Consider the following 26,807-nt stretch of genomic DNA (forward strand, 5'->3'; position numbering starts at 1 on the left):
TAGGCCTTATATATATGAAACATAATGAATTTTGTGTTCAGACTTGTGTCCCATCTCCAAGATGTCTCATTATATATGCATATGTTCAAAAATCTGAAAAAATCCAATATGTGAAACACTTCTGGTCCCAAGCATTTCAAATAGGGATACTCAACCTCTACATGGTTTTCTAAGAATATATTAGTTTAACCAGTGTATACAGGATTTGTTGCTTTTTTGTTTTTGACACTTAAAATTGCTAGGAATTTAATACCCTTCTTGGTTCTTCAGGATATGGAAGAGTAAGAGAAGATGATGAAGACAGTGATGACGATGGGTCAGATGAGGAAATAGATGAGTCTTTGGTAAGATGCTATTCCCACCACGTTGTACTGTTCTGTGTAAAGGTCAAGGCCTGTAGCTAAATGGATTTTGCTTTGCTTTATTTAGGCTGCGCAGTTCTTAAATTCAGGAAATGTAAGACACAGGCTACAGTTTTACATTGGAGAACATTTGCTACCGTATAACATGACTGTGTATCAGGCAGTACGGCAGTTCAGCATACAGGCAGAAGATGAAAGGGAATCCACAGATGATGAGAGCAATCCTCTAGGGAGAGCTGGGATTTGGACAAAGACTCATACAATATGGCAAGTCGGAAAATTATTTCCTTTGGTTTTTCATGAACTTTGAAACTGTGTGTTAGCATTCGTTTATTTTGTATTTATTATTAAATATATAAATATAATAAAATATATTTTGATCAAGTAAATATAATATAATAAAATATAATATATTTATATGTAGTATTACATATAAATATAAATTTATATTAAATTAATGGCTGACTTTCATAAGAAGAGGAGGTCCTTAATCGTACATTTTAATGATGGAAAGCTACTTCAAATATTTGATCGTGTGCTCATACATATGTATATGTAGCCTCCTCGTTCAGTCTTTTGGAAAACATAGTTATGGGCAGTAATCATGCTTTACATTTACTTGTCTAGATTTATTTCAGATGTTTAAGAAAATGTTTCCATAAGATATATTTCATTAGATATTAAGACATTTACCATCTCTGAGTCCTTAGAGGCATTTGGATGCAGCTTCCTGCATTTTCTGTGAATGTCTGCTACTTACATTTGAAGAGAGAGCCATTCTTCCCTGAACTACTCTTGGAGTTTTTTAGGTGGCCCCTCCTGGTTTCCCAGGTGGTCTCTTTTAGGAAGTAGTGTCATTGTTAATTCTCTGAACCCAAAATAGGGAAAGAGAGGATAGACTTAAGAGTTCTTTTGGTGACTGTGTGTGAAATCTGTGGCTTGGATTTGGCTTTGTAGAATAATGCTTAGTTTTAAAATCTACATTTGGTTTACATACTATGTTATTTTAGGTACAAACCGGTGCGAGAGGATGAGGAAAGTAATAAAGATTGTGTTGGTGGTAAAAGAGGAAGAGCCCAAACAGCTCCAACAAAAACTTCCCCTAGGAATGCAAAAAAACATGATGAGTTATGGCACGGTAAGATGTATACATAAAAGGAAAAGTGGATTGCTGTCGGGTAGTAGTCTTCCTGTTTCCACGAGTTTAATGGAGTGATGTATATCTAACAGTAAATCTTTCAGTATAATTTAGAAGCAAATGAAATTACAACAGTCTGATTGCTTTTAATTGAATCCTTGACTTTAATATCTAGAAAACAAAAAATTAAGTACCTACAAAATTTAATTTGGAAAGAATTTATTTTTTTCTATTACAAAAGTTTATTTAAGAAAAAGTTGTGAAAATGGACATGACCTGATTTTTACATCATACTAATACAGACCCTTTGGAGAGGGGACATGGATTTCTCTGCTGAACAGCCATTATTTATGCTCATTCCCAGCCTTGTACCCTGAGGATACTGTTTCCTCATGTTACCACCATTCCAGTACTGTTCTGTTGCCTGCCCACTGGTTGCCATCTCCACACATTCATCCATCACAAGAGTCATAGAAGGATCAAATACCCATAAAATTCCTTGGACATGTCTGCCACCATTTAATTTCAGTGATAACTTCTTGTCTATAAATTTTTTTCAGTTCGAAATGTGAGCTTTGCTCATGGTATCTACTCCACAGGCTCAGAACTACCTTGAAACAGAATTCCAAAAATTGGGAAAAACTCTTACTCAAGAGTTTTTAAGAATTCATGTTTTCATGAAGGCTGAAACCAATTTTAGTAGAACACATTCACTAAAGAAAAGACTAAAGGCAGTGGCTGGGCATTGGCAGATTGGCCCTTAATTTTTATTGTCATTCATTACAGTAGTATAATTTAATAATTACAGAAGTTATAAAAAGTGATACCAGATAATATAGTGACTACAGAATGTAGTAGCCACTTCCCAATTGACTTACTTTCCTTTGCAGTACTTCGTTCCAGCCTAATATTCCTCCCATAACCGCCACCCTCCCCCCCCCCCCCCCCCAGCCCTTTTTATATGGTGGTAACAGTGTCTTAGCATAATGGCTGGGGGGACACTCCTGGTCACAGTAATTTTCAAACATTGGTTTCTCTGGTCCACAGAAATTAAGGGCATTTTAGCATTTTTTTTTTTACCATAAAACCAAGTTTGTTTCATTTAAAAGGCTCTTAATATTTGAGATTGTCGTTTTTCATTTTGGTGTTTAAAAACGTTCTTTTATGAAGTGATAGTTGTGATTTTTTTTTTATTATTATTATTTTACTTGGTAAAAGTAAATGGCAGCAGTTTCAATCCTTCAGACTTTTTTTAAAAAAATGCTGTTACTGGCCGGGCTCACGCCTGTAATCCTAGCACTCTGGGAGGCCGAGGCGGGCGGATCGTTGGAGCTCAGGAGTTCGAGACCAGCCTGAGCAAGAGCAAGACCCCGTCTCTACTAAAAATAGAAAGAAATTATATAGACAGCTAAAAATATATATAGAAAAAATTAGCCGGGCATGGTGGTGCATGCCTGTAGTCCCAGCTGCTTGGGAGGCTGAGGCAGAAGGATCACTTGAGCCCCGGAGTTTGAGGTTGCTGTGAGCTAGGCTGATGCCACGGCACTCATTCTAGCCTGGGCAGACTCTGTCTCAAAAGAAAAAAAAATGCTATTACTTAATAAGATCTAAAAACAAAGAAATCATAGACCCTGCTTGAAAACTATCACAGTCTACCCAGTCCTAAGCCGTGGGTTAAATAACCAAGTCTCTTTTTATCAAATTTATGATTTGGGAGTTTCCATCTATCTTGTATGACAGGTTTAAGTTGGATATGAAAAATCCAGAAAATTTCTATAACAGTGAACTTAAATTTAAAAGGTTAGTTTTTATTCCTCTGGCCATTTGATTGTTAGCTATTGTTTCTGGTATAAAGGAGAAATGCAAGTGATTCTGTTTTTCTTCTTTATAATGTTTATTTGGGTATGGGAGGGGAAAGTGTAATTTTCATAAGCCTAGACATTTTATAGAAAGGGAAAAGGGGGAAAATGTCTATACTATCAATACTCTAAAAAATATGTCAAGCATTAAATATAACAATTGTGGTTACTGTTTTCGGGATGATAAGACACTGGCTCCATTGACTTATCCTTTTTAGCTTGTGAAAACTAACTTTGGACCGAGCGTGGTGGATCACACCTGTAATCCCAGCGCTCTGGGAGGCCACTATAGGAGGATTGCTTGAGAACAGGAGTTCAAGACCAGCCTGAGCAAGAGTGAGACCCCGTCTCTACGAAAAATAGGAAACTTAGCTGGGTGCAGTGGTGTGCATCTGTAGACCCAGCTACACAGGAGGCTGAGGCAGGTGGATCACTTGAGCCCAGAAGTTTGAGGTTGCAGTGAGCTCTGATGCTGCCCCTGCACTCTAGCCTGGGCAACAGAGTGAGACTCTGTCTTAAAAAAAAGAACACAAGCAAACAAACAAAAATTTACTTTGATCTTTTGCCCTCTAGATGGAGTATGCCCATCAGTATCAAATCCTTTAGAAGTTTACCTCATTCCCACACCACCTGAAAATATAACCTTTGAAGACCCGTCATTAGATGTGATCCTACTTTTAAGAGTTTTACATGCCATCAGTCGATACTGGTATTACTTGTATGATGTGAGTAATGTTACCCACTTACAAAGTTTTCATGGTCTGTTGTTTATGACATGTTATCTCATAGTGTCTGTTTGATGCATTTCCTGTTGCACTAGAAACAGAAACAGTGATTCAACCAATTGCAGGGATCCTATAGCCTAGTGAAGTACCATGTACTCATAAGTGGAAACTTTTCTCCCACTTTTTGCCCCCTGGCCTACATTCTTAGATTAATTCTCTTGGAAGATTTATAAAATATTCTCTAGCTATAAATTAATTAAATTAAGCTACAACATGAAAACTGAACATGGATTTATTATAATTAAAATTCTTTAGGTAAATTTAACCAAAAGGTCATTTACCAAAAATTTATATCAAGTAAAAAGTTGGGTGAAAGTTGCTTACTGCCTTTGGAAAGTAATTGGACTTGCATGAAACATTAGCTGCCACATCAGTGACTGAGCCAGCACCAGCATCCCGTGGGGGAAGTAGGAGTTGGGTTGGTGTTTAGCAATATATTATCAGTTGAGATAAACCAATGAAAAGCTGAATGCTGTACGTTGGAAACCAGCAGGTGAAATCTAGGCACTCTGCATGTATCTGGGGATAAAGGAAGAGATTGTGAATATAATCCTAATGTTTTACTGCATGTAGAATTTTTTTTTTTTTTAACATTTTACAGAATGCAATGTGCAAGGAGATTATTCCAACTAGTGAATTTAACAACAGTAAGTTAACAGCAAAAGCAAATAGGCAACTTCAAGATCCTTTAGTAATCATGACAGGAAACATCCCGACATGGCTTACTGAGCTAGGAAAAACCTGGTAAGACAGTTACCTCTGTAATGGTGGCCTTGGGAATGTTATTGGGTTGGTCTTTATATAATTTTGTAACAGAAACATTATCTTTCAGTGGACCTAAGTAAATGTTGATTAAAACTGTTGTATTTGATCACTGCTTGCTTTAGCATTCAAACAGACTAGATACGTTGGCTGGTATTAAATCTCCTTGATGATGGTATGTGTCTATATATAAGAGATAGGAAGGTATACAAGGATGTTTGAGGAGAGTTAAATCCTCTGTCATCATAAAATTGGTCTCCAAAGGTGTAATTGCTTTATTCTCTGAGCCTCTTTGGGTCAGAGACTCTAGAACTGCACCAGGAAATACAGTAGCCACTGGCCATGTCTGACGTTTTACATTTGAATTAGTTATATGTAATTAAGTAAAATTAGAAATTGAGTTTTTCAGTCACATCCTCACATGACTGCCATATTGGACAGAACAGATACAGAATGTTCAGGTCACCATAGTAAATGCTCTTGGCAGCACTCTGTCAAGGATTATCAAAATCATGCATCAAGAGGCAGTAGGGCTTAGGAACCCCATTCCTACAGGGTTCATTCTTTAAAAATCAATAGCTGCTTTTTAGCAGTTTTGAGTCACTTAGAAATGCCAAAGCTGGGAGGAAAATCATGAAATAGTAAAGCCATTTCTTGTGTATATGTGGCATGGGGAGGGGTCACTAAGTTCACTTAGTGTGGAGGAAGTTTGGCAGCCTCATGAAGTGGTGGTCATAATTTTACATTTAGCTTTAACTAGCCATGTTATACTTCCTAAAAGACTTGGAGTAGATTAAAGATCGTCTTGGATAGACTGAAGTGCAGGATTTTAAAAGTTAAATTTCAGGTTTTATATTGAAAGGCTACGTAATGCATTATTACTTGATCACTTAGAAATTTCATGCAAGAATTAAGAAAATTTTTAAAAATTAATTTGCCCAGATCATTTTTATTGGTTTTATTCATAATTCTATATCATATCAAAAGTTATTTCTAATAGAGGTTTTGATATTGTTGGTGGTTTCTGATTCTTATTCAGATAATAAATTTATATTGCATCTTTTTACAGCCCATTTTTCTTTCCTTTTGATACCCGGCAAATGCTTTTTTATGTAACTGCATTTGATCGGGACCGAGCAATGCAAAGATTACTTGATACCAACCCAGAAATCAACCAGTCTGATTCTCAAGATAGCAGAGTTGCACCTAGATTGGATAGAAAAAAAGTAAGTTTCTCCGCAAAATATTTAAATAAATGAGCTTTTCAAACTAATGGGAAAACTAGAAATGTAATGTATGTAAATATTGGTTGGTCTCTTAGTTTTGGAGACCTTAGTCACAGTCATTGCCTTTTTAGCCGTATTTCCTTATCAGTCTTTTGAAACTGGGCTATGTGTGATTCTTTTTTATCCTCCATTAAGAGTCCTTTCTCCACAGTTTCTGAAATAATTTTTATGATTCTTTTTTTCCCATATTGTTGCCATAACTCTTATACCAAGAAAGAATCTTGTTTTCTCTTACTGAGACTTTTCTTTCTAAATCAGGAACTCGCATTATAGCCTCCCTTTTAAAATTGATCCCTAACACAATAATTAGAATCAGTCAGACCCATTTTATTCCCTCAACAAATCACTCCAATTAGAAGAGAAAGAAACAAAATCCTTAATGTATTTTGAATCTATACCAGTCATCCTCAGTGTTGCATAAACTCCAGTTCCCTGAGTCATTTCCCATCTGAGAACCAGTCCTACACTTCTGACCTGCCCTGTCTTACTGTGGACTTTTCTGTCATCTGCCCCTTTTATTCTGAGGATTTAAACCTCTCTCCCAAAAGCCTTTATCTCCTTTTACAGATAAGAGCCGTTAGTAATGATATAGAAAAGGGAGAGAGTTGCGTTTATAATGAGAAGTAAAACAAAACATAAAGCAAATATTGTACTTCAAAACCATCCCATTCTTATCTTAATTTGTCCCATTGGGATTCAATAAAAAATGGTTTTGGCATGATTTAGAAATCTAGCCAGGACATTTATCATCCCCATATATCTCATTACTACGTTATTAAGTATGAAATGTCTGATTTCCTTAAGTACTAAGTTTGATAGTTGATAATCTCTCACATTTCACTCTGACACTTCTTGTATTATTTTTATTGTGAAGGTACATCCTCATTCTTTGAAATGCATTCTTTTTGCGCTGTGATTATAAAAAAAATTTTAGAGCAATTTTTGTAAAACCATGAATAAGTAAAAAATTTGTGTTATTTTCAAATATGAGTTCTGTCATGGAACCAGTGCAGTGTAGACAGCTCGAAATATCAGTGGCGTGTTTAGGAAGGATGTGGCTAATGAATACACAGTACGTCAATGGTGTGAGAAGTTCCATTCTGGTGATTTTAACCCCTAGAATGAGCCACATGGGTGACCTGAGACCAAGGTGGATAATGATGAGCTGAAAGCTATAGGGGAAGCGAATCCATCTCATCCTACACATGAATTAGCAGTAAGGTTTGACATTACTATTCCAACAATATTGGGCCATTTGAAACAAATGGGCAAAGTAAAAAAGCTGGATAGATGAGTTCTGCATGAATTAAACGAGTGTCAAGAGAAATTGTTTCAAAGCTTGCCTTTCTTTGCTGTCACACCATAACGGGGAACCATTTCTACACCGTATTATTACGTGTGATGAAAAATTGATTCTTTTTGACAATTGCAAGCATTCAGCACAGGGTTGGATAAAGATGAAGTGCTAGAACACAGTCTGAAACTGAATATTCGTCAAAAAAATCTAATGGTGTCTGGTGGTCCAGTTGCTGGTATTATCTACTGCAGCTTCATGAAACCTGGTCAATCAATTACAGCGGATGTCTACTGCAACCAATTGGATGAAATGATGAGGTTGCTTGCGATTAAACAGCTGAGACTGGTCACTAGAGACAGGCTAATCCTCTTGCAAGACAACGCTCAACCACATGTCGCACAAATAATGCTGCTCAAACTATAGAGACTAGACTTGGAAACTATCATCTACTGTATTCACTAGTCCTTGTACCACCTGACTCGCACTTCTTCCAGGCTTTGGACCACTTCTTGCAAGGAAAAATACTCAATTATCAACAAGCTGTGGAAAATGCCTTTTGTGATTTCATTGCCACTTGCTCTCCAGGCTTCTTTACTGCCGGCATAGTCTACCCTTAAGATGGCAAAACTGTGCTGATAGGTTAGATGCATACTTTGACTACTTCTACTGCTTTTTGTTTGAGATATAATAAACTAAACTGTTGATTCAAAATCAGACACTTCATATTTATTTAATGACCTGATGGGTTCCGTAGTGCTTATAGAATGTCGGCAGGTCAGAGCCAATAGGTTCCAGCTCACCTGTCTCACTTGCCATCTCCATGCCTATTTCCCCATCATCTAACTACAAATGAACGCAGGGAGGTTTCGTGAAACTGCAGCCTTGAATTACATTGATGTCTGGCAAAGTTACAGAGGTCTTTCTTCTCTAACTTGACTTTTCTAAACCTCCCATGACCTCAAGACAAATTAATAATTACTCTTGCATCTAGCTTTCCTTCATAGAGGTCAGGTTGATGTTGATGTTCGTAGCAGTACAGCTGCTGCTTAACGTTTTCTGAGGTATGCGTTCGAAGAAATAATTTGCTAACAATTGAATTGACTTGTTTGCATTTCAAAAAATGCCACCTGTTTATTAAAGTGTATTGTAAGTAGAGCATAGTTTACTCACATTTGTTCTTTTTTTGTAGCGTACTGTGAACAGAGAGGAGCTGCTGAAGCAAGCCGAGTCTGTAATGCAGGATCTTGGCAGCTCACGGGCCATGTTAGAAATCCAGTATGAGAATGAGGTGAGCTTCCAAGTCTGATGATGGTGTTTAGCTTGATTTGTGCTCTTCATAAAATGTCATTTGAGTTTCTTGGTGCTATGAAATTCTGAAAGACAGTTGGCAAATTTAGCTACAAACTAAGATGTGCTCTATTTTTTCTTGAATGATTTGTTCTTAGTTCTCCATTTTTCAGAAGTTTGACTACAATAAAAGAGAAGTTTATTCCTGGCATAAAAGCATATTTTTGTTTAAGAATGTCTTCAAGTTGATAAAGTAGGAGGATAATTTATAGAGCTAAAAGCTTTCACAGTGTTAGGACTGCCCTTTTTTTTAAAAAAAAATCAGGTTTACTGAGATAAAACAATAAACTGTATACTTTAAAAATCTACGGTTCTGAGAGTTGGCAGATGTATACAGTTGTACCCACTACCCCATCAAGATAAAGAACAGTCCCATCAACACCACACATTTCCCTTAGACCACTTTGCAACCATTCATCTCTCCAGCCTCCATCCCCAGCCTCTGGCAACCGTTGGTCTGTTTCCTTTCTCTACTGTTTTATATTTTTTACACTATCATAATGGATGAAATCATGCTATATAGCCACTTGTCACTCTTCTTTCACTTAGCGTCGTGCTTTTTGAGATTCATCCATGTTGTTTACTTTGATTACTGGGTAGTATTCCATTTTATGGATGCAACATAATATGTTTACCAGTGGGTGCACATTTGGGTTGTTTCCAGTTTTTGACTATTATGAGTAACACTGCCATATGCATTTGTGTTCAAGTCTTTTTGTAGGCAGACATATGTTTTTATTTCTCTTTTGGCAAATACTTCAGCATTGAATTGCTGAGTCATTTGGTAAGATATGTTTTAACTTCATAAGAAATATCAAACTGTTTTCTGAAGTGGCTGTCACATTTTACAGTCCCACCAGTAATGTATGTATGTATGTGAGTTCTAGTTGCTTCAAGTGCTCACCAATACTTGGTGTTGTCAGTTTTTTCAATTTTAGTTATTCTAGTGGGTTTATAGTGGTATCTATTGTAGTTTCAATTTGCATTTCCCTGGTGACTAGTGATACATTCATCATTTTTTCATTGCTTATTGACCCTTCACATATCTTCTTTTGAGAAGTGTCTAAGAATTTTGCCCACTTTTTTTTGGCTGTTTTCTTCCAGTTTGTGGAGTATCTTTTCATTTCCTTATAAAATGTCTTTGGAAGAGCTGAAGATTTAAATTTTCATGAAATCCAGTTTTATCAGGTTTTTTTTTTTTTTTCTTGTTTGTGCTTTTTGCATCCTAAGAAATCTTCCCCCAAACCATGGGTCTCAAAGATTCTTTTCTATGTGTTGTCCTAGAAGTTGTATAGTTTTAGCTCTTGGTCTGTGATCACTTTTAAGTTAATTTTTAAATATGGCATCAATTAAGGGTTGAGGTTCTTTTGCTTTTTTAAAAAAAGATCGGCCATTCAGTTTTTCTAGTACCATTGTTGAGCAAACCATTCTCTTTTCTCTATTGAATTTACTTTGTCCCCTTTGTTGGAAGTCAGTTGACTATGATGTTTGGGTCTCTTTCAAGATTTTTCTGTTCTGTTCTTTATAGTAAGTTTTAATCAAAATAGTGTGAGTCTTATAGCTTTGTTTTTCTTTTTCAAAGTTGTTTTTGGTTATTCTCAACTTGTATTTCATATAAATTTTAGAATCAGCTTCATCAGTTTGAAGAGAATTGACATATTTACGGTATTACATCTTCTGATCCATGAATATAGTGTAGCTGTCCACTTAGTAGGTCTTTAATTTTTCTCAGTGTTGTTGCTTAATTTATGTTTTTAGGCCTTTCTTGCACATTACATTTCTCCCCAAATATTTTGTTTGTTTTTTGATGGTGTTAAAAATGGTATTGTTCTTCAATTTCAATTTTCAGTTGTTTGTTGTTGGTTTATAGAAATACAGTTGGTTTTGTATATTAACTTGTTTTCTCTGATCTTCATAAACTTAATTATTAGTTAACTTCTTTAATAAATTATTTAGGATTATTGTATACCCATGGCTTCGGAAACTATTCTGTAAAAAGTACCAGATAATAAAGGCTTTGTGAGTACAGCAACCTCCATCACTACTCAGTTCTGCCTTTGTAGCATGAAAGTGGCAATAGACAACATATAAACAAACGATGACTATGTTCCAGTAAAACTTTATAGTCACTGAAGTTTGAAGTTCATATAATTTTCACATGTTGAGAAATATTCAAGATTTTTTCAGCCATTTAAAAATGTAAAAAGTATTCATAGCTTTCAGATAGTACAAAAACAATGGCTAGCACTGTGGTTTGGCCCGCCAGCTGTAGCTTGCTGACCTGTGTTGTAGATAGCAAGTAAAGACAGTTTTATTTTATTGAGTCTCCTGGGGATACTTTCCCTCCTCCTCTTGCCTATTGTTTTTTTTTTTTAAAAAACAGAGCTTAGAGAGTTTTTGGACTTTTCTGAACCTCTTATGTACTTAAAACTTCCAAACCTTCCATTTTACTAGTTATTTATTTATAATAGCCAACTACTCTTCCCCTCAGTTTTCTTACCTGTAAAACGTGGGTAATAGTAGTACAAGCTCATAGTTGTGATGGACTTCATATATGTGGAGAGGTAGAGCAGTGCCTGGCTTATGGTAACCACTATATAGATTTAGCAGTTTAATCTGCAGTGTTATCTGTAGCTATTCAAGTAATTTTAATCATGACTTTGATTTTCCATTCATTTTTAAAGTATTTTCTCCTTCTTTGTAAGACTTGCAAAAAGCTAACTGAAGAGTATTTACTCACCAAAATTTAAGTTTTAAGTTGTGTGCTGGGAGGTATACTGCATGCTAGAGATCCAAGTTAGAGCAGAGTTCCTGTACTCAAACGATTACCAGCATAGCTGGAGAGACACAGGACAAAAGTACCAAAGGGTTTGGCATGCAACATGGTATAGGCACCACGTGAACGAGGCTTTCCTCAAGTGTGTGGGGAAGGCCCTGTGGAGAAGTAAGCTCTTGAGTTAGACCTTAGTGGAAGAGACGGGGAGGGTTAAAGGACCATCTTCCAGTAGGAGATGGGGATTGAGCAAAGCATAGGGCTTGGTGGTGAGTGGCAGAAATGAGTGCCACTCTGGAAGTGCTGGGATGGAGGGGAAAGAGAGAGAGAGAGAGAGAGGAGTCCAGATGGGGGTGGAGGCCCTTGCCTTGCTGCTGGGATAAGAAACGTAGATCTTCTTTTGAATTCACTCTGATCATGCCTGTTGTTCAGAGTATACTGCTCTTAAAAATTTATGTATTCAAGTTTCTTACTCATAAGACTGCATAACCTTTGCTTGTTAAAGCACACCACACATCTTGGTGTGCTTACTCTCTTTAATTATGTTTTTTACTTTTTTACTTCAACATATTTTTCCCTTGCCAGGAATATCCCTTCCTCTCTAATACTTCATGGTTCTGTTAAAATTGCATCTTACATGAAACCTAAATAAGCTCAGATTGGCTTCACACTGTTCTAAGTACCAGGATTGTGATCTTCCTTGATGGGTCTTACCTATTGGCTTGGAGAAAGATTTCAGGAGCTGGCTTCACTGCAGGAGGAGGGTAGCATCTTCCACTCCCCACGCCCCAAATACTGGCTTTATAGATGTGTAGAGTTTCAGGTGGTAAATCAGATTCAACTTTCAAAGTCAGCTCATGGCCATTAGGAAAAATTTCTAACTGGCTGTAAAAGTCAGATCAGAATGGGCTCCATCTTGAATTGAAATGATTGGTTTAATTCTTCCCTTGGTTAACCAATCTATGGGCTCAGAAAGCCATCCAGGCCTGAGGAATTAGGGCTGAAAATGACCCAGTCCCCTTTGGGATGGTGCAGGGTCAGGAACACGGACTGTGGAGCGTGGCTTTTCCCCACGTACTTGCTGTGTGAAGTTGGGCAGTGTCCTCTTCTCAGTTGAGGCCTCATCATGTCATGTTGCTAGAATGATTAAATGAGCTTAAATGTGTAAAGCACTTAGAACATTGCCAGTCACATAAGTGCTAGTATATGCAAGTGTTAACTCTGAAAGAAAAAGACTTCATTTTAAGGCGAGTTGTCAACTTTTTTTTCTGTTTTTGTGTCTAGACTTCTATGCTTTGCTTTCCTTTCCTTTACAAACAGAAATGAAGCAAAACCAAAGAACTTACCTTTTTAATGGTGTGGTTGGGTAGAATGAAGATCCCTGGATAGGTCAGGTTGGTCTGCAGGGAAATGCTGGCTAGCTCCAGGTAGCTGGCTTGTATTGTCTGAGCAAATGTGACTTGGGCCTTCCACCTGCCACAGACTCAAAGAGGAAAGTGCTTTTAGTTACACTGTGTGATTTAATATTTTAAGTTAAGCCTGTTTTACTTTTAGAAATAACAGTATTTGTACGAAGGAAATAGACTAATTTGATCTGTGACTTCTATTTAGCCTGGGATAATTTTATGCCAAAAGGAGAATTAACTGGATTTAAAGCACCATCTGGTGGATACCAGATGTTACTGCAGGGTTTTCTTTGTTTCTCTTTTCTTTTCCTCTCCCTTTTCTCCTCCAGTGCGCAAGATTCAGTGTAGAAAAGAATATACAAAGTTCCCCCCATTGTGGAGCTTATCTTTTAGTTTGGGAAGGGCGATACACACCATATACACATACCTTAGACTGTGTGGTAAAGAAAAGCAACGCACAATAAGAGTGGAGCATGATGGGAAAGGGTAGGGTGATCAGAGGGTCATTTGAGTGGAGGTGAGTCATTGCTATCTGGGAGAAGAGTGTATCTAGCAAAAGAACAGAGAGGGAGCATTCCTGGCCTATTGGAGGATGAGTGTGCCTTAAGCATAGTGAGCAAGGACAGGGCAGTCAAGGTCAGAGGTGGGGGACAGGAAGGGACCATGTAGGACATGCAGACCATGATAGGAACTGGAACTTTGCTTTGAGTAAAGTGGGAAACCTTTGGAGGGGGCAAAGGAGTGACATGAACTTGTGTTTTATTAATATAAGGCTCACTCTTCTACCATGAGAATGGAATGTAAGGTGTTGGGGAGCTAGTACAGAGACCATCTAGGAGGATGTAGCAGTAGTGGTCTTAAAGAGAGGATGGTGGCTGGGTAAAGTTGGTAATCAGTTTAGGATATATTTTGAAGGTAGCGCTTATGGTGTTTACTGATGGGTTGGATTATGGGGAGTTACAGAAGGGACAAGGATGGTGCTAAGGTTTTCATTGGAGCCTTCATTTTGGGGTGAATAGTGATTCTCTTTCCCGATGTGGAATTCTAATAGAAGGATGGAGGTTAATCAAGAAAGTGCCACCAGGTCTAAGCAAATCTCTGTTTTGAAAGTCAGAGTTAAACATTTGGTGGATTACATCTAATCTTTTATGCTAGTGTGGGTCATTTTTTAAAGTAATTGTTAAACTGGTAAAATAATGTCCTTTATTTACAAGCAGTTTATTAATATAAATGAAATGTAGCTTTCTTGACAGGAGTGTTAGATTTAGCCTATTAACTATAATATGAATTAGCCATGGTCTGAGCTGGTAGGACTTGAAGCAGCGCCTAGGCTATGATCACCATGCCATTTGTGGTTCATATCACACATCTAATGGAGGAGTGGTTCTCCACAGTCACCTTTGGAGCTCGTCTAATAATACCAGTGCCAAGGCTGTAAAGTAGACCCTACCAGGTCAGCCTCTTCAGGACATGGCCGCTCCGTCTGTGCATGTTGATCAAGTTCCCGGGGATTCCAGTGCCCCATGGGGCCTGAGAAGCACTGGTATCCTGTATGAGGCTGTTAGCCCTGTGGGTTCTGGCGTGGGTTCAGACCTTCCCTTACTTACATTTTACTCAACAGACCTCAGTTAAATGGCTAGGGTGTGCCGGGCACTATAGTGGACACAAAGTAACTAAAATAGTTATCCTCTTGTGAAATATACAAGTATATAATGAAATTGTGGTCAGGTAATGTAATAAGTAGTTAAATAGCTGAAATGTATTATAAGTCCTAAGAAAAAGGAAGCAAATTAACTATTTGGGCAGATAGGGAAACTTCTCCTGGGAAGGTGACATTTGCACTGGTTTTGGGTAACAGTTCACGGAAGAGAAAAAGGGGAAAGGGATCCATATGGAGACAATGCTGTCTTGTTCTCTGAAGGAACGATGTATAGCCACAACAGGAATCTTATCAATGTACAAGCTTAAACCATACAATCAAAATGTTGGCACTGTAGAGAATAGGAAGTAATAAAGGGTTGCTAAGTTCTTATTCCAGGTGACCAGGATTGAATGAATAAATCCAATCAGGACATTTGGGAAAATGATCTCGAGAGCAAGCTGATGAACACTTGCTGTTAATTGTCCACATTGCCAAGAGGTTATCAGGTAAAAAAGCACCACAATTTCTAAAATTTGAAATTGTTCTACTTGTGTTCTTCTGTAGGTTGGTACAGGTCTTGGGCCTACACTGGAGTTTTATGCACTTGTATCTCAGGAACTACAGAGAGCTGACTTGGGTCTCTGGAGAGGTGAAGAAATAACTCTTAGCAATCCAAAAGGTAATGTTAATCTGTGAGTTAGTCCGTCAATTGGTGTTACTCGGATCAGGTAACAGACTCTTATAATTCATTAAATATGTTTAATTTCTAATGGAGGACCATGCTTTCTGACCTTCATTTCTTTTAGCCTCTGATTTCTCATTTATCAAAAGGTGAGGCCCTTCCAGCTCTGGAGGACTTCATTTGGTGATCTGCTCTCTAATTTTCAGAATACTGAATTTCTTAAATGTTCTTAGTGTCCAGGTTTTGTTTTGTTTTGTTTTTAGAAATACAATCTAAAGATTGGTGAACTGCTTATTTTACAGGAAGCCAAGAAGGGACCAAGTATATTCAAAACCTCCAGGGCCTGTTTGCGCTTCCCTTTGGTAGGACAGCTAAGCCAGCTCATATTGCAAAGGTTAAGATGAAGTTTCGCTTCTTAGGAAAATTAATGGCCAAGGCTATCATGGATTTCAGATTGGTAAGTTTAAGATGGTTTGCTTTTCTACAATTTTGTTGTATAATATTCTGTGAAAGTATGTCAGTCCCCTGCACTTTAATGCTGTATTTTAGAGCAGTGCTTCTCAAACTTTAACATGCATATGAATTATTTGGGGATTTTGTTTAAAATGCTAGTTCTGATTCAGTAGAACAGGGGTGAGGCTGTCTTTTGCCCGATTCCAAGTTTTTATACTGGATTCCAGGGGATACCCAGCTGCCAGTTTGCAGACCACTCCTTGAGTAGCAAGGGTTCAGAGAATCAGGCAGTATTAAGGGTGGTATTAATTTTATTTTTTAAAGTGTTTGACATTACTTTTTTAATTCAGTAGGAAAGCATGAGCATGTAGCTAAACCTCATTAAATTTCTGTAAAAGTGCTGTTGTGAAAATAACCCAAGTAATCAGTATTCACAGAGGTTTGAATATTTCTAGATTTTTCTTCTTTCCTCTTCTCCCATTTTCTGAGGTACTTTGTCAGTGTGGTTAAGACATTTTTATCTAAGGCCAAATTTACAAGCTTACAATTTCACTGTAACTGAAGAGTAGGCAGTTTTATCAGTTATTTTAGAAGTTTTGTTAATTTTTCTATTTTAAATATAATAAGTTCTTTTTTAAAATGTTTCTTGCTTCAGAATATTCAATAATACAGGATACTGTGGAATTGGGTTTACTTTCCCCAAAATAGAGTAACATGCCTTAAGTACTTGTGTTTCAGAAGCCCTCATGTAAAATGTCTTATGGAGAATATACTCACCATTGAAAAATTCTTTTTAGTGTTGACATTTAAATAGGATTCTTCAGTATTGTAAGTTTTCCACAGTGATCAGGGCCCTAAATTGAGCCAATACATTTCATATAGGGGGAGAAACAGTTACTAAATATATTATTTTCTTTCTTGGGGATTACTTGACCTATTTAAATGACCTCTTGAAGTATCAGAGAATTGAGGTAATTCTAGAGTGACTGTTAAGATATTTTGCATTTTTCCTTTGAGGTGGACCTCCCCCTTGGCTTACCCTTCTATAAGTGGATGCTGCGGCAGGAAACTTCACTGACATCACATGATTTGTTTGATATCGACCCGGTCGTAGCCAGATCAGTGTATCACCTAGAAGACATTGTCAGACAGAAGAAAAGACTTGAACAAGATAAATCCCAGGTAGGCTTAGAAGATAACAGTTAAGTGTATTTGTTTTTTATTTTAGAAAAATGAGGCTTTATTAAATGGTTTGTATTTGACCCAGTTGTTATTTTATATTAATATTTTATTCTAGAAGAGTTTTCAGTATACTAACTGAAGCATGTGATTTCATAGTGGGTCAGATGACCTATACGGACAGCAGGTGATGAATAAACATCTTGGTTAGCAAATAAAATACACCTCTAAATCAAACCATAAATAAGAAGTCTTGTTTATTAGATTTTAGGTGGATGTTATATATATCTGGGAAGATACTATAGCATACTGAATTCTTCTAGTAAGCATTTGGATTAATAAAGCTATTCTGAGAACAGATCTATTTTCAGGAAAGGTGGCTTAATTTCAGAAGTTTACTTGTTTCTAGAAAGATCTTAAGATATTTTTAAAGGTCATGCTGGGTGTCCACTATTTCTTGGTAACACATGTTGTGCTTTCTCTGTTAAATCTCATAGATAAGCTTTATATCATTATTGTATATTTTTTATTTGTCCACATTGCCAAGAGGTTATCAGGTAAAAAAGCACCACAATTTCTAAAATTTGAAATTGTTCTACTTGTGTTCTATATTAACAATAGGTAAGAAATCATTTGACTCAGTGTGTCAGTGTGAGAAGAGTAGTGGTTTTGTTTCTGGTATTAGAAGAAAATATATTGTACTTTTTGTGGCACAGACCCAGATAGCTTCTGTTTGGGCAGGTAACATGGACCAATGTTAAATCAATTCTCATTTTACAAATCGTATAAAGTAGCAGTAGTGAATTGAGATTCTGTAGTGAGAAGGCGTGTCACATCTCCTGATGAGGTGGAGAGGTGCATTCAGTAGAGGGTGGGGGTTTTAGCGTGCCTTTTTATCAGGGAGATGATGATTTGCAAGGAAATTCATTTTAATCTCTAATATTAATTAGTAATTATTAACTGGTACTTTTTGGAAAAAATAAGCTTATTTATTAAGATAAATTAGCATGTAAAGAGGCTAATTCCATCTTTTCTATGCAAAATCTTTCATCTTAAGATATTTAGAACCACATAGGTTAACATTTGCCAACTTTGTAAGTTTTAAGCTACTACAGTATTATTTAGGATTATCTTTTAGGTAAATGATGGCAAAACAAAAAAGGAGAAGGAAAAAGAGAAAGTAAAAGTCATGGTACTGTTTCATATGCCTTACATGTATTAATTCATTTATTCCTCACAACAAACCTGTGAAGTTTAGGTATTGTTGTTATCCCTATTTTACAGATGAGAAAACCAAGACAGATTGAGTAACTTGCCTAGGTTCACACATCTAGAACACAGGAGAGCTGGAATTCAACCCAGGCTGTCTGCTCTAGAGCCCACACTCTCATACATTATGCCACCTCTTTTATATATTCTTCTCACATGCAGTATGTTGCCACAGTTCTCTTCATTAGTAGTTCCCTTTTGAGATTTGTTCTTCTGTCCTTTATTATTCCTGATGTTGTTAGTCTATAATTATAAAATGCACAGCACAAAATCCCCATTCTAGAAATTGACTTACCATATTAACCAGCTTTCAACAAGAGCATGAGAAATGGTGGCATTCTAAAACATTCCATCCCATTATTCAATAAAACGTACAGATGGAACAGGTTGTGCAGGCTCAGGTTCTACTTGGCAGTTTAAACTCTCAAATGAAACATGGAAAATGTAGTAAAGCTTCACTTTCAATTTAACATGTAAGATCTAGAGAAACAGTAAATTCCTTTTAAATATCTCTAGGACATTTTGTATATTCTAGATTTCTGTCTAATGGCAACACTTTGTAATGCACATCTTTACAAATAAGACATTTCCTCGGTAGCTTTGGGAGAAGAGACTTTCATTTGCATAGTGGTGATCACCTTGATCTGTGACATAAGGTATAAAGACAGTTTTGAGAGCTTTCCAGTGAGGGAACATTAAAATAGAGAATTATTTTTTTAATCTTCTAAAGAAAATTTCAAATGTAAAATGAAACGCCTTCCTCTGAGGGTCTTCAAATGATGCACGTGAAATGCAGAGAGGCTTAAATATGAGTTTTTGCAGAGAAGTTAAAAATGGACATAAATCCTCACGACTATATTTTACCATAATCTTAAATCATCTGCCACTTCCTTGATATTGTGAATTATCTGGAATCCTAAACATCTTTCAGTTTTGTCTTTTAAAAATGACTAATTTGTTAATCAACTTCCTAACTTTTTCTAGTTTAAATGACCAATTTTGTGTACCATAACTGCTGCTTAGCCTACAGGAATTTCATATACAGAGGCATCTCCAATCCAGACAGCCATTTACCTTTTTTACTATACTAGATGCCTTCATTTTCAGGTGGAATTTGCATTTTTGTATGTTGGTCTTTGATCTGATGATCTTAATTTTAAAAAAGATTATGTAGGTCTTTCATAATGTTAAGCATTTTTAAAAGTGAGTAATAAAGACTGCTTATAACTTTTGTCTTCAGAGTATGGTTTGACTTTTCTGAGAGTTTCTGAATTTTTTTCATCACAGTTTTACGTTTGGATACAAATTTTTTATGCTTCAGAGGCCTGAAGTAGTTCAATGAAGCGTCTCCAGGGTATTCTTTAGACTTGAATTTTGCAGGGAAAAAAGTTAATTACCATCACTAGATAGTATATTGTTTGTATTTATAATCTCCCAACTGTATTACTCAGTATTTGCTATGTACTTACACATTATTGGATTCACCAAGATTAGCCTAGAATTTATTAAAAGTTAGTCTGGTTCTAGGGTCTACACTCATAAAATTAACTAATGTTAGGCAGACTACTATGCACTTTCCATGAAATTTGATTTGGGTATGCTTACATTGAGCTGTAACAGTTCATAATGGAGTTACACTCAAGATCTTGTTCTCTTCTACAAAAATAAAGCTAAGAGCTAAAGAAACTTACCAACTTTATAAAAGCAAAAGATATTCTAATAAACAAAAAAACTGAATTCTTGTGCTTAACGCCCTTCTCTCACTACTCCATTTTTTGTTTTGTTTTAGACCAAAGAGAGTCTACAATATGCATTGGAAACTCTGACTATGAATGGCTGCTCAGTTGAAGATCTGGGACTGGATTTCACTCTGCCAGGGTTTCCCAACATCGAACTGAAGAAAGGAGGGAAGGATATACCAGTCACTATCTACAATTTAGAGGAGTATCTAAGAGTATGTAGCTGCATGTCTTTTGGGGGTCAGGCCAGCTGTGAGGGTGTAGGACTGCGTCTGTTTGAACTCCTCTGAGGGAAGGGGAAGGGAGCTCACCTCGTGAAGCAAAGGCAGGTGTCATTTAGCTTCTGCCTGCACAAACTGTGGCTTGAGACCTTTCACATGCCCAGGACCACTGTATGAAGGCCCCCTTGTCAGGCCTTAGCTCTGTTTGCTCTGGAGAGAACATATCAAATATTTCTTGATGTCTTGTATGACCTTGAATTGTCCATGCTCAAGTTTGAACACTATCTAATAACACAACATTTTCTCAGTTTCAGGAAAAATGAGTGAAAAGGAACCATCACTTGTGTTCTCACTAAAGTGTGTTTCTGCCTTTCTTTCAAGCCACCTTACTTGACAAAATTGCCTCCAGCGTTCATACTCACGTGTTTGAGGCCTTTCAAATTATGGATTTTTATTTGTAGTCCTTGACCATGTTTGCTAAATTGAGGAAAAATAATTTTATATTGAATGCGAATTATATAGTAAATTACAACCTGTATAGGTCTTTATTACCAGTGTTTGAAAAGTTTGTTTTGGTTTATTCCTGACATTGGGAGGAAAGAGCATTAGATTTCAGTCAGAATATCCACCTACACCTAGACCTGAGTTTTCCACTAACTTGCTGTGGGACTGTAGGTAGAACCTCTGAAAAACTTGAGCTCCAGTTTCTTCATCGACTTAAAAGAGAGAGAGAAGACAAATAATGTCTAATATCCCCTGTTACCTAACAGTTCTGGGATTCATAAGTAATTCCTTTTAGTATTCAGTAGGACTGTCTTCTCACCCTGTCCCTTTCTTTTACTGATTTTGTTAAAGCTATTCTTTCAGCTTACTAGCAAATAATGTTAATGTCCAGATTAAGGTTCTCTGAAAATAATTTGTACTAATGCTTATAGTTTTCTGTCAACAAAATACTAATGTTTTCATTTTTATCTGAAAATGTTCTCTATTTCTGTACCCAGAGGGTTAGCCAAAGTCATTAGTGACTAGATAATGTTGGACCAGTAAGAGTTGCTTTCTCTTACCCTTCAGTTTCGTGACACTGCATTTCTAGACTTTGCCTCATTCTAGCAGGAGGCACAAATTGCCGAAAGGTTGGGTTCTAAGAACTTAACAGGATTTAGAATTAAATATTTCACATTAAAAATTAAAAACCCTTAATTGCTAATTGCGAATCTTGAAACATTATCTTTAATTCTCAATAATATTCTATCCTCTTGGGAAATTTTCATTTGCTTCTCATCTGGTAAGGTAATATAACTATGCTGTAGGAGTTTTAAACGAATCAATTTTTAAAACACAGTTTAAATGCATATATCAAAATTTTTTACATTTTCTTATTGGCCAAGCCCCAAATTAGAAATTAACCTCACTGACGTTTTACTAGTGCAATTTTCTAGGAGATATTTTAAAGACTTTTAATAATTTGTTTGTTCTTTATAAAGTGATCCACAAGAGTGTTTCTTTGTACTTTGTCACATGTTAAGAGATTTGAAATATTGTCACAATTTTTTTAAAAACCTTCCTTTTTGCAGCTGGTTATATTCTGGGCACTAAATGAAGGCGTTTCTAGGCAATTTGATTCATTCAGAGACGGATTTGAATCAGTCTTCCCACTCAGTCATCTTCAGTACTTCTACCCGGAGGAAGTGAGTAGCGTATGTCTAAAAGAAATGATCATTTCTAGTTCTGTACCTATAATTATCTTAGTGGAGTATTTCTTTGCTGTTTAGTCACAGACCCCATTGTTGCATAAAAACAAAAAATGGGGGTTGGAAGCAAGGCATGGATGTTTGGGAAAGACAAGGACATTTCCTGAGAAAGGAAGAATGTTAAAATAAAGTATTCTCTCTTAGGGAACATGTGACCCAATCAGCATAGCATCTTTGTCAGCTGAGACCCTGGATGGCACGTGGGATATTGTCTCAGTGGAGAATGGGACTTGTGCTGTGTGTGGTGTGCTCTGCATATTTCTGTACTACTGTGGCTGCAGGGAGAACCATGGGTCTATGGCAATGAAAACTAAACTTCCTGGATTAGATGAGGCATTGTTTCATCATCAAAATTAGTCCTTGAAGCTTTAAGGAAGTGTTGGTAAATTATCTAATTGCCACAAAACAGAGAATACTTCTGAGAATGAAAAAAAGGGTTTCTGTGCATGGTTCTCTCTAGCTATCCTTACTTTGAAGCACAACAATCCCAGAGAACTATTCACTGGTAATGAGATGTCATAGAAAGGCGGTAGAATGTGTTAGGTTCCCCCAATTTGGAAACTTTATTTTTTTGAATACTAGTTTCAGAGTACACACTCATTACTGACTGAATCTGGAAATCTTTGAATGACTTATCATTTTAACATTCAGTGTTTTTATGTCCACTTCGATTTGCTGCTTATTCAAGCATCTGGTATACCTGGTTCTTTTAGGCACACATGTCACCTGGAATTGAAAGCAGCACATGTTGCCTCTAGAATTGAATCCTGGTCCTTACCACTTAGCTGTATGACCTTACTCAAGTTACTTTATCTAATAGGACTATTTTATCTATAATTGGAATAACCTCATCTGACAGAGTGGTGCAAATTAAACATATATAAGGTACTGGACAGTAAGTGGATAGCTAGTAGATAACTAAATACCATTTGTCCTGAACTGGATTTTCTCAAAAATAGTCTTCCACAATTGGGCAATTAAGTGGAGGGAGAAAAAATGGTTTAATTTGAAACTAACCTTAGATTTTCTAAGGACACAAAAGCACTTCTTGATTTCTTTTCAGTATGTGTTCTATAATGTCTATGTTGGTCCCATACAAACAACCATATGGCATAGATGTGCCTTTCTTTACAAAGTGTAAAGACGTACCCTTTTTTTATGTCTCAGTTCAGCTTTCTTCCATTTCTTTGTCCAGCTCAATTTTCTGTCTCTTTGCTTCTGTTATGGTTTACCATTTTGTTTCTGAAAGCCAAGATTTATAAAAATCTCCCAGATTAGAAGCAGATTATCAATTTAAAGCCTCTAAAGTAATGAGAAGAGTTTGGAAGACCGAAATCAAGGGCCTATATCAGGTGTATTTTGTTTGAGATTAAAGGCTTCTCCAGATCCCAGTCCCTGCAAATGGGCAGCATACCTACTAGTATGCAACTGAAAAGGAAATGGAATCTCTAAATATGTTAGAAGAATACATTTTGTAAGGAGATCTCAAGCAGAAGGTTTCAGTACTGAAACTGACACTCTGATTTGGTACACGCGGTCCTTTATTTTCACTCAGGTAGGCAAGATGTTTCCTTAGTAATTCTATACCCTTATTTAAACTCGCAGCTGGATCAGCTCCTGTGTGGCAGTAAAGCAGACACTTGGGATGCAAAGACACTGATGGAATGCTGTAGGCCTGATCACGGTTATACTCATGACAGGTAAATACTGGGATCTGCCAATTTTTAAATTGATAATCAAGACTTTGGAGCGTGGGTTGGGGAGGTGTATGTAAACAAAAGTTTGGGGGGAGGTCATTCGAAAATTTGTCCACCTGTTAAAGGAGGCTTACTGATATTTTGGCCTTATTTCTCTCAAGACTGAAATTTAATACCTAAGGGTTTCTTTTTCAAGTATTTCTGTGAAAATCTTGGGGGCTAGGAAATACAGGTTTAATCCTATTACCCATTATTAAATACAGTAAAACAGAAATATCTACAATCAGAGTAAGTCCCATTATTGCAATAGTAATCATTCCATTTTAATTTCAGCTGTAACAACAAAAACAAATTTGATTTCAGAGTGTATTATAATGAGAATTTACATGTAATCATAATTAAAATTGATGATCTAATTGTGAGAGGTTGCCAGTGATGTGGTGTGATTAAAAACTCTGTTTTAACATGATGAACTAATTTTGGTATATTTATTTCTGCTGTAGTCGGGCTGTGAAGTTCTTGTTTGAGATTCTCAGTAGTTTTGATAATGAGCAGCAGAGGTTATTTCTCCAGTTTGTGACTGGTAGCCCAAGATTGCCTGTTGGAGGTGGGTATTGTGCTTCGTATTTATTCTACAAGAGAGAGAGAGAGAGAGAAACTTCACTACTAATAGCAGGATGTTCTTTATTTGACTTGCAGTGCCTCTTAGTTATCCCCATGTCATAATGTTTCTAAGCTCTCCATTTGTGTTGCAGTCTGCATTGGCAGGGAAATTCATAAGGATTATCTTGAACATACTGGAATAGGATTGCCAATGCATATGTAATGCTCATTAGATAAAATTCTAGCGTGTTTGTACATTATAAACTCTTAGTTGATTTAGATAAGAATGGATTCTAAAATCTGGTTTTTCAGAAATGAATCCTAATATAAGTTGAATTCTGACTCTGTGTTTAAAAGTCAGTCATTTCCTTCATGTTATATAATGATACAATAATTTTTATGACAAATAGAATTTTAAAAGTCAGTTTCCTATGCTGAATGTATATTGAACGTGTAGTTGCCAAGCGAGAAAGAAGAGTATCTTGTGAATGTGATAATACTGTATAGCAAAGCATTTTTAGTAGTAGCATTTTTTTAAAAAATTGCTAAATTCCTTCATCTGTCTTTTTTTCTCTTAATCAGGATTCCGGAGTCTGAATCCACCGTTGACAATTGTCCGGAAGACATTTGAATCAACAGAAAACCCAGATGACTTCTTGCCCTCCGTAATGACTTGTGTGAACTATCTTAAGTTGCCGGACTATTCGAGCATTGAGATAATGCGCGAAAAACTGTTGATAGCAGCAAGAGAAGGGCAGCAGTCGTTCCATCTTTCCTGATCACAACAAGAAATGCAGTGTCTGCCTGTTACAGCAAAAGAAACAAATCATGATTTCTTTTCTAAATGTATCACCTGAGTCAAGGAAACGTGTTACGCCTTCTTGTTGTAGGAAAAACGGCTTGCAGATTATAAGAGAGACACTTGGTTGATATTCATTAATGGCCCCATGGACTTAAAGTGATCAGGCCCTAAAACATTGTTGTGATGAGGTTTCTTTAGCAAGTTCTTGTTTAAATTATCATTTATTTGATGAGTGAAGTTTTTAACTTGCTTTGCTGTGTGAAATTTAAAAAAGGGATGTTTTTCCAGGCTGGAACAATAAATGTCGCTGTGCAGTTTAATTCTGGGCTGTGTGTATCCATCTAGCTAAGTCTGCAGTTTTGTTTCCTCCAAAGACAACTCTTGTTGTACATAAGTACAGAAATTAAAGCTCACATGTATTTGACAAATACAGTTCAGTAGACTAGCTCTATGTGCTTTTCACTTCCCTCTGATTTTCTCTCCCTCATTCATTATTGTCTGTGCAGTTCAGGGGTTTTTTTTTTTTTTGTACACAACACTCACAGTTGTTACACTTTCATTAGACATGGGCTCTTGTTGTCCCATGTTCTCTCAAAGATATAATTTAAAATTCATTGGATTGAAAAATATTGTCAATATAATTCAGCCTTTGTAACTAAGTAGACTTTTCTTATAGGTTAGTTTTAATGTAGGATATTATTGGCTTTTTACCAGGTTGACACACTAGGACTTGTTTACATGGCAATTCCAGCAGCAGCGGCCTCTGGAATGAAGGCAAAGAAAGCTCATTCATTTCTTTTATGTAGCTTAAAAAACCCACAGCTTGGGCTGGCCTGTATTTATTCTGTGGCCAGAGCATTTTTAAATTGATGTAAAGTTTTCAACAAAATTAGCAGTTTTCATTCCCTGTTAGTAAAAATTTGTTTCTCCCTTGTTCTTAAGTTTTTGTTCAGTCTTCTTTCTTTATTCCACTCTCCTCTTTCCCTTCTCCTAGAGCTGACTTGGGACAAACAGTTCAGCCTTTGTCTCGACACAGATAAAAGCACCTGTAAGCAATGCTGTCCAGTTGTTTTATGTGCTGATTTCTCAAATCTGCAATAATCCATCAGGTTACTGTTTTTACCTGAAAATAAATAAAGTTTGCTTCACCTTTTTGTTTATAGTTTTGTGCTGTATGCATAAGTTTCGATTGTATAGACATATTTCAGTGCAAGTAAATCATCACATCTCCATGATTCGGGTCATGGCCAATTTTGCTATTATATAATAACAATTTATAATAGCAACTTGAAGAACATAAAATGTGAAGAGAAAATGGGAGATTACTCCCTAAGTTTCAAAATTAAGCCTGTTGCATAACTTGTAAGAATTTTTCATAATTCATCTCTTTGAAAATGAGATGAACTTATTTTTTTTATTGAACTTTGAGAAATCAATTTTGTTTTACTGACTGTTCCAAAGTCTTAATTGACATAGTAGCCCTTTCCCCATCCCACCACCCAAAAGAAACTTAATGGCTTGTTTTACTTAGATTGCTTTGTCATTTTACACTTACATGGCCTTACATGGAAACATCCCCTCCTAACAGTTAACTTGGACAGTAACCCCATTAAGTGGGAGGGAACTGTCAGAGGATTTGGGGGGTGGGGGGAGTCTCTCCCTGTTCTTGCAGAGGCTCTGACAAGTGAGCAGCTTTATCCTGAAATCCAAGAAAGGAGTTGCATTTCTGCAGTTTCACCACTAACAGCATTGGA

At 36.6% G+C, this 26,807-nt stretch overlaps 1 protein-coding gene and 1 pseudogene across 17 annotated transcripts in view; one reads left to right on the forward strand and one right to left on the reverse strand.

Annotated features, from left to right (window-relative positions):
• Nucleotides 1-25,373, forward strand: part of TRIP12 (thyroid hormone receptor interactor 12) — a 136,423-nt gene extending 111,050 nt beyond the window's left edge. For all 17 annotated transcript variants that reach the window (XM_045559450.1, XM_045559454.1, XM_045559456.1 and 14 more), the window contains 15 exons: nucleotides 271-344; nucleotides 430-629; nucleotides 1,373-1,500; nucleotides 3,933-4,084; nucleotides 4,746-4,888; nucleotides 5,976-6,132; nucleotides 8,679-8,777; nucleotides 15,222-15,336; nucleotides 15,642-15,796; nucleotides 16,810-16,974; nucleotides 20,030-20,194; nucleotides 21,775-21,888; nucleotides 23,557-23,651; nucleotides 24,152-24,255; nucleotides 24,834-25,373. In XM_045559450.1, the coding sequence (XP_045415406.1) occupies nucleotides 271-344; nucleotides 430-629; nucleotides 1,373-1,500; nucleotides 3,933-4,084; nucleotides 4,746-4,888; nucleotides 5,976-6,132; nucleotides 8,679-8,777; nucleotides 15,222-15,336; nucleotides 15,642-15,796; nucleotides 16,810-16,974; nucleotides 20,030-20,194; nucleotides 21,775-21,888; nucleotides 23,557-23,651; nucleotides 24,152-24,255; nucleotides 24,834-25,030 (2,063 nt within the window). In that variant the 3' untranslated portion in view covers nucleotides 25,031-25,373. The remainder of the gene's footprint in view (nucleotides 1-270; nucleotides 345-429; nucleotides 630-1,372; nucleotides 1,501-3,932; nucleotides 4,085-4,745; nucleotides 4,889-5,975; nucleotides 6,133-8,678; nucleotides 8,778-15,221; nucleotides 15,337-15,641; nucleotides 15,797-16,809; nucleotides 16,975-20,029; nucleotides 20,195-21,774; nucleotides 21,889-23,556; nucleotides 23,652-24,151; nucleotides 24,256-24,833) is intronic.
• LOC123643762 lies at nucleotides 1,855-2,083 on the reverse strand (annotated as a pseudogene).
• Nucleotides 25,374-26,807: the final 1,434 nt, after the last annotated feature.

This window comes from Lemur catta, chromosome 8, assembly GCF_020740605.2.
Source record: "Lemur catta isolate mLemCat1 chromosome 8, mLemCat1.pri, whole genome shotgun sequence".
Taxonomy (NCBI): domain Eukaryota; kingdom Metazoa; phylum Chordata; class Mammalia; order Primates; family Lemuridae; genus Lemur; species Lemur catta.